The sequence below is a fragment of the Urocitellus parryii genome, chromosome 11 (assembly GCF_045843805.1).
Source record: "Urocitellus parryii isolate mUroPar1 chromosome 11, mUroPar1.hap1, whole genome shotgun sequence".
In the NCBI taxonomy this organism is placed as follows: domain Eukaryota; kingdom Metazoa; phylum Chordata; class Mammalia; order Rodentia; family Sciuridae; genus Urocitellus; species Urocitellus parryii.
Window position 1 is genome coordinate 123001819 of NC_135541.1, and position 6380 is coordinate 123008198.

General features: G+C 50.1%; 1 protein-coding gene across 1 annotated transcript; it reads left to right on the top strand.

Moving 5' to 3' along the window:
- The first annotated feature begins 987 nt into the window (after positions 1–987).
- Positions 988–2497, top strand: LOC113199860 (protein S100-A12-like). The gene is made up of 3 exons (XM_026413004.2): positions 988–1045; positions 1600–1760; positions 2243–2497. The coding sequence occupies exons 2-3, from the start codon at positions 1623–1625 to the stop codon at positions 2381–2383; spliced, it is 279 nt and encodes a 92-aa protein (XP_026268789.1). The 5' UTR covers positions 988–1045; positions 1600–1622; the 3' UTR covers positions 2384–2497.
- The last annotated feature ends 3883 nt before the right edge of the window (positions 2498–6380 follow it).

The following is a 6380-nucleotide window of genomic DNA, read 5'->3' on the forward strand; positions in this document are numbered from 1 at the left end:
CAAAATTCCATTTATTCAGATTTCCTTAGCTTAAACTAATCTCTTTTTCACCTGATAGACCCAACCTGATCTTTTCTTAAAATTGGGAGCCATCTCGCCATAAGCCATGAAAAGCTAATTTGGGCTTTACTATAAATTACTGCAAATTCTGAACCTGCTTCGACTGCCTGCCCGTGCCTTGAACTCACCCATGCCTGGCTCTCTGACCAGACAGCAGCCCTCTCTGAAACTTTAGTGACATCTCATAAATCTTGGCCTTCCCTGGCCAGACAACGACCCTCTCTGAGGCTCTAATGACCTTCATAAATTCTGATGTCGGGGCCAGCAAAAATGTAAACTACCATTAGTGTGACGCTCGTCAGAGTTCTGTTATCTGTAACCCCCCTTTGTGTAACTTTCTGGGCTATAAAGCTGGGCTGCAGGAAAGCTGGGGTGCTGTCTTGTTCCCACCGATTTGGGAGGGAGAGGCAGCCTGGCCCGTTGAAATAATAAGCTTGCTTTAATTTGATTTTAATTGGAGTCAGTGTGTCTTTTCTTGCGTCCTGGTCTAACACACCTTCCAGGATTATGTGTTTACTTCAATTATTTTGATTCTCATTATTGTTTTTGTTGTAATAGGTTGTCAGCAAATACCTCTCCTTCTCCTTCCCTAGCTTGCTCTTAGCCTTTTTTTATTTTTAGGAAGTAGGGTGTGAAGCTGAACTTGAAGGCTGGACACTGGCCCAGGGCTGGGAACTGTGCACGGCCCCTGGGTGTTGGTGGGTGGCCAGTGCCGGGGCTTTGCTTTGAGCTGAGGAGGAATGTGAAGTTCAGGGTGGGTGGGTGGAATCTGAGCTGCTCAGGTTGCAGTCGAAACCACAAGCCCAAAGCTTCTGTTGAGCAACAGAGTATCTTCCAGCAATTGCTTCAAGATGAATCAGAGAGATTTCTTGACCCAAGGTTGGAGGCGAAGTCTAGACTGCATTATAAAAGCCTCCCTCCCGGGCTCATGCTCTTCACCAGTGCTGGCTTTCCGCTACTGCTCCACACTTTTGTGCATTGAAGGGTAAGTGTCCTTTCCTTGGCTGGCTCCTTAGGTGTCCCATAGGATTATGATCGCAGGTGGTCACTTTGCAATCACAGGTGTCAGAAGCCTCCGCTTGCCTGGGCACTTCTGGACTGATCCCACATTTTGAATTCAAGCTCCTGCTGTGCTTGGTGGATCCAGCCTCAGGCATGGCTTACCAGGGCTGGGGTGTCTGTAGACGTTGCATGGCCAAAGTATGGTTATCTGGGGAAAGCAAAGAGTGATGTCAGCTACAGAACCCTTCGCAGGGAGCTTAAGTGAGCAGTAACCTCTAAATGGTCTTGCCCGGTGGATGAGGTGGCGTGTGACACCACGGGCAACTGGGGTTGATGCTGTCAGACTTTAGACAGTGTCTCCTTCTCTCCTATCCACAAATCAAAAATTCATAGTGGTTCCAACTTGGAGCAGAGAGACCCCAAGTGGATCTGGAGGACGTCTGTCATGGTTTTTCTGCACCCTAGATACAGAAAGAGGGGAGAGTGGATGGTAAGGTTGGGGGGAGGAAGTGAAGCTGGACCTCTTTTGTCTTCTAGAAGGTGAACCTGAGGTTGGAAAGATGCCCACTCTGGAAGAGCACTTTGTGGGGATCATCAACATCTTCCACCAGCACTCAGCTCATGTGGGGGATTTTGACACCCTCTTCAAGAGTGAGCTGAAGAAGCTGATAACCAGGGAACTTGCCAACACCATCAAGGTAGGTGCTGCCCATCTCGTCACCAACTTGTCCTCCCCTGGCACCGAGGAGGTGGCGAGTTCCCGGAGAGGATGGCGGGACAAGGACTGGGGTCGGGTCAGCCCCAGTGTGAGCGCCCAAGGGCCTTCTCCCCCTGCTGTGGGGTCGGGCCTCTGCTGCCTGCCCTCTCTCACACTCGCTCTCCTTTTGGGCTTTACTCAGTTTCTCACTCTGGGATTTGTGTCCTCAAGTGCAAAGGTGCAGGGGAGGGGAGGCCTGGGTGAGACGCACTGCAGAGCACTTTCCAGGTCAAGCCTTGCCGGAGTCTGGGGTGGCTCATCTGGAATGTCAGTCACATCCTCTGTCTTGTCATGTTGGATTCCCCAGTTCCGCCTCAATGACTTAATGTCCTAGACGTCACTAAACTGAGTCCCGAGGGCTGAGTGGTCTAAGAAGGGTCGGTGGGGGAGTTTGATACCGAGGGTCTCTGTTCTCTCTCCTAGAATAGCCAAGATCCAGCTACCATTGACAGAATATTCCAGGATCTGGATGATAATCAAGACGGACAGGTCGACTTTAGGGAATTCCTGTTACTGGTGGCCTCTGTGCTGGAGACCACCCACAAGAACCTCCACCGAGAGTAGCCACCTCTCTGAGAGCCTTTTCCCAGCCATGTCCTGAGGAGAGTGTTTCCCCTCACCACAGCCCTGCTTGGCCTGAGGGGAGTGAGAATTAATAAAAGCACTCATGAAACATTCTTAACGGCATCTGTCCACTTTTGTTTCTCTCCGCGCATGGTTCCCTCGACTTAGCTATACGTCACCTTGCTATTCTGACAGCCTCATTTAGACCCTTTAAACCCCTGGCTCCATTTGTCTACCCAATATTTACTGAAAGTCCACTGCTTGTTTAGAAAAAATATTCATTGAATATTTGTGACAGCCAGAGACCAAAATAACAAAGTCCTTGTCCCCTCGGAGTTTATTTTCCATTGGGAAGTAAATGAATAGTCAAACACCTAATATATTTATATGACATATATACATTATGGTAACATTGGAGGGTGATAATAAATGATGTGAATGAAACTGAAGCAGGGAATTTGGGCCGGGGTAGAAGGAAAAAGAAGGGGATGTTAGTTTAGATGGAATGTTTTGGGTATGCATTGGAGTAGAAGTCGGAAAGAAACGAAGGAGAGTGGCTTGCAGATATCTGGCATCCGGGAGTTCCTGACAGGTAAAGATCAAGGTCCTGAGGTGGGCTTAGGCTCAAAGAATGGCACAAAAGCCAGTGTACCAGGCACACAATAACCGAGATGGGGAGTGGGGGTAGGTGGGATACGGTCTGCAGGAGAGAGGACTACATCACGTCAAGGAAATAAAAATTCCCATTTAGATATTTTACATTCTTTTGTTTAAAGTCTTTGAAATCCAATGTGTATTTTATACTTTCAGTATATCTCATAGCTACAGCTACATTTTTTTAAATTTGTTTTTTAGTTGGAGTTGGACACAATACCTTTATTTTATTGATTTATTTTTATGCGGTGCTGAGGATCCAACCCAGGGCCTCGCACGTGCTAGGCGAGGGCTCTACCTCGGAGCCACAACCCCAGCCCCGCTACAGCTACATTTTAAGGGCTCCATAGCCGCGTACAGTTCATGGCCACCATATTGGATATTGCAGCCCAAGGTCATTGGTCGGAAGCCGGACTGGGCTAGGAGGCTGGTGACAAGGAGAAATCAGATGCTGAAGACATTCTGAAGGTGGAAAGTGAGAGATCACAGTTCACTCCAAAGGTTTTTTTTTTTTCTTTTCTCTCTGACATTGAGCTGGGTGTTGGGGATGTAGAAATGAAAGACTAAGCGTTGCCTTCAGGTGCTCGATTCTGGTGAGGAAAAGTGGGAGTCAGCAGAAGTTTCCATGTCATGACATGCGTGCTTTAGCAGAAGTAAGCACGGGACACTGTGGGAGAACAGGAAGGTGGCCTGGCTCGGGGGGGTGAGGCTGTTGGGCTTCCTGAAAGAACGGACACTTGGTGATGATATTGGGGGTAGAACTGTGAAAACAGGGAAAATAATCCGGTACTTGCATGTTTCTGAGCATGGGGTTGTAAGGAACAATTTCTCCGGTTCTCTCAGAAGGGACAGGAGTTGGGAAGAACAAAAGTAGGGACCAGGGAGTAGAATGCTATGCTCTGTCCGACCTAGAGTAAAGGGCAGGAAGGCCTCTCTGTGTAGACCCTTGATGGTCCGGGCCAAGTTCTTGGCTCAACACCACCCGAGAGGGGTGCGGTCTCCTTTGGTGTCTTTCTCTTGTCTGTGAGCCACAGAGAGGCACAGGCATCGATGTGATCTTGCTTAATGCCCACACCCCAGTGGATGGGGTTGTTTGAGAGCAGGTGCCCAGAACCTGGCAGTGGGGGGATGCTTGCTGTTTGGGTCCTTCCAAAATTCATGTTGAACCCGAATCCCCGACGTAACAGTATGGAACGCTGGTGGCTTTAGGAGGTCAAATACCATGAAAGCTCCACCCTCACAGAGAGGTACGGTGCCTTATTGGAAAGGCTTACTGGGGTGAGTCCCTTTCTCCACCTGAGACTCGGCATTCATACCCTATGGAGGATGCAGCTCCAGGGCCTCATCTAGGAAGCAGAGAGCAGCCCTCGCCAGACATGGAATCTCTCAAAGTCCGGGTCTTGGGCTGTGAAGCGTCCCCAAATGGGAGAAATAAAATTCTATTTTATAAGTTCCCCAGCCTGCGGCATTTTGTTGTAGCGGTACAAACGGACTAACTCAGTGTCGGATAAGTATTTCTTTAATGAATAAATGTGCGGACATCAATAAGGCTATGGGTTTGGTTTTCCTCTTTAAATTTTTTTTCTTTTTTTAAAATATTTTTTAATATTTATTTTTTAGTTATAGGTGGGCACAATATTTTATTATTTTATTTTTGAGTGGTGCTGAGGATCGAACCCAGTGCCTCATGCATGCTAGGCAAGTGCTCTACCACTGAACCCCAGCTCTAGGCCTAAATTTTGTTTATACCAGGGTTTGAACCCACTTAACCCCTGTGCCACATCCTGCGGCCTTTTATTTTTTATTTTGAGACAGAGTTTAGCTAAGTTGCTTAGGACCTCACTAAGTTTCTGAGGCTGGCTTTGAATTTGTGATCCTCCTCCCTCAGCCTCCCCAGCGGCTGGGATTTCAGAAGTGCACCCACCACACCTGGCGGTTGGTTTCCCACAAAGGGTTCCAGAGGAGAACGGAGAGTATGAGCCCGGGGTGCAGGAATGATCTCTGAAAGGGCCAGGTGGGTTAGTGTTCCCTGGAGAGAAGGGGAATTCAGTCTGGTCATCGGGAGTCAATGGAGCCTCCCTGTCCTCCGATCCTGCCTCCCTCCAGCTGATGCTGATGCTCCGCTGGGATGGATGGGGAGCTTGGAATCAGGAGCAAGCCCTGCCCTTGGGAATCAGATGGCTTTATCAGAATGTCAAGGTACCCAAGGAGAAGCCTCCAGGCAGAGCCCTGGGCTCTGGCAGACCCGTCACTGGCTGCCAGCCTCTCTTCAGCAGCAGGCACAGCTCAGAGGGCAGCATCTGAGGGAGATCTAAGGGACGCTCCACCCGTGGGTAGATATGGGGAAGTCCAAGAGGGGTGCTGCCCGTTGTGGGGACACGGCTTGGCCTCGGGCTTGTTTGGTGAGAAGCCACATGGAAATGACGTGCAGGATGCTGGGATCCAGCGCTGGGCCCACTCTGCAGCCCAGCAGTCCTCCTCCCCACGGAGGAGCCCCCGGTCCCCGCGCTGGTGTCTGAGCGGAGCAGAGAGGAAGCAGGGAGTGTTGAGAGTGTGCGAGGACGGGGCAGGGCAGGAGGCCAAAGACAGTGAAGGAGGACTGGCAGAGGAGGAAGGGTCGGAACCCAGAGAGGAGGGTCCTGGGATTGTCAAAGCCCGGCAGCTTCCATCACCACAGGTGGGCTCTGTTTCCCTCACTTTGAGGAATCCAAAAGAGTTTTAGAATTTCAGTTTCGAGGAGCTTCAGACTAGGTGGACACTAAGTTGTCACCTACTTTTGACGTCCTGAGAGACTACGCGACTGGACGGAGGGGGATTCTGAGTAGGTCCAGAAGGGCAGCGTCACTTCACGTGAGGGTACCAAGGGTGACAACCCCAGGATGCACTCCAGGGGAGCAGTCCAGGGGATGAGGACTGAGTTCTGTTTCCTGGTTCTTCTCCTCGTTTGGCCACTTACTAATTGTGAAACTTTGAACAAAGAACTTTGAATCTTTCAACTTTAGTTTCCTCCTCAATCACACGGGGCTAACCATGGGAGCTTTCTCCCAGAGTGGGTGGGAGGCTTAGCTGGTCTCCAGGCATCTGTCAGCCACTTGGCCCCTGACGCCGGGAAGTACTTAAGAGAAATTAGTAAGAAGGGAGTTAGGATTTGCATATGAGGCGTCTCCCCAAAGCTCCTGTGTTAAGGCAGGAATGCTCCAAGGTGAGATGAGCGGACTGTGAGAGCCTGACCCATCAGTCCATCCCAGTTCGAATGGCCTGGGTGGTGACTATAGGCAGGTGGGACGAGGCTGGACGAAGTGAGTCACCGGGACATGCCCAGAGAGGCGCATCTTCCTGGTGG

Bases quoted from the DNA above. Each gene is read 5' to 3' on its own strand.
- LOC113199860 (XM_026413004.2), top strand. From the start codon at position 1,623: ATGCCCACTCTGGAAGAGCACTTTGTGGGGATCATCAACATCTTCCAC. The intron at 1,761-2,242 runs GTAGGTGCTGCC...TCTCTCTCCTAG, and splicing joins AACTTGCCAACACCATCAAG to AATAGCCAAGATCCAGCTAC.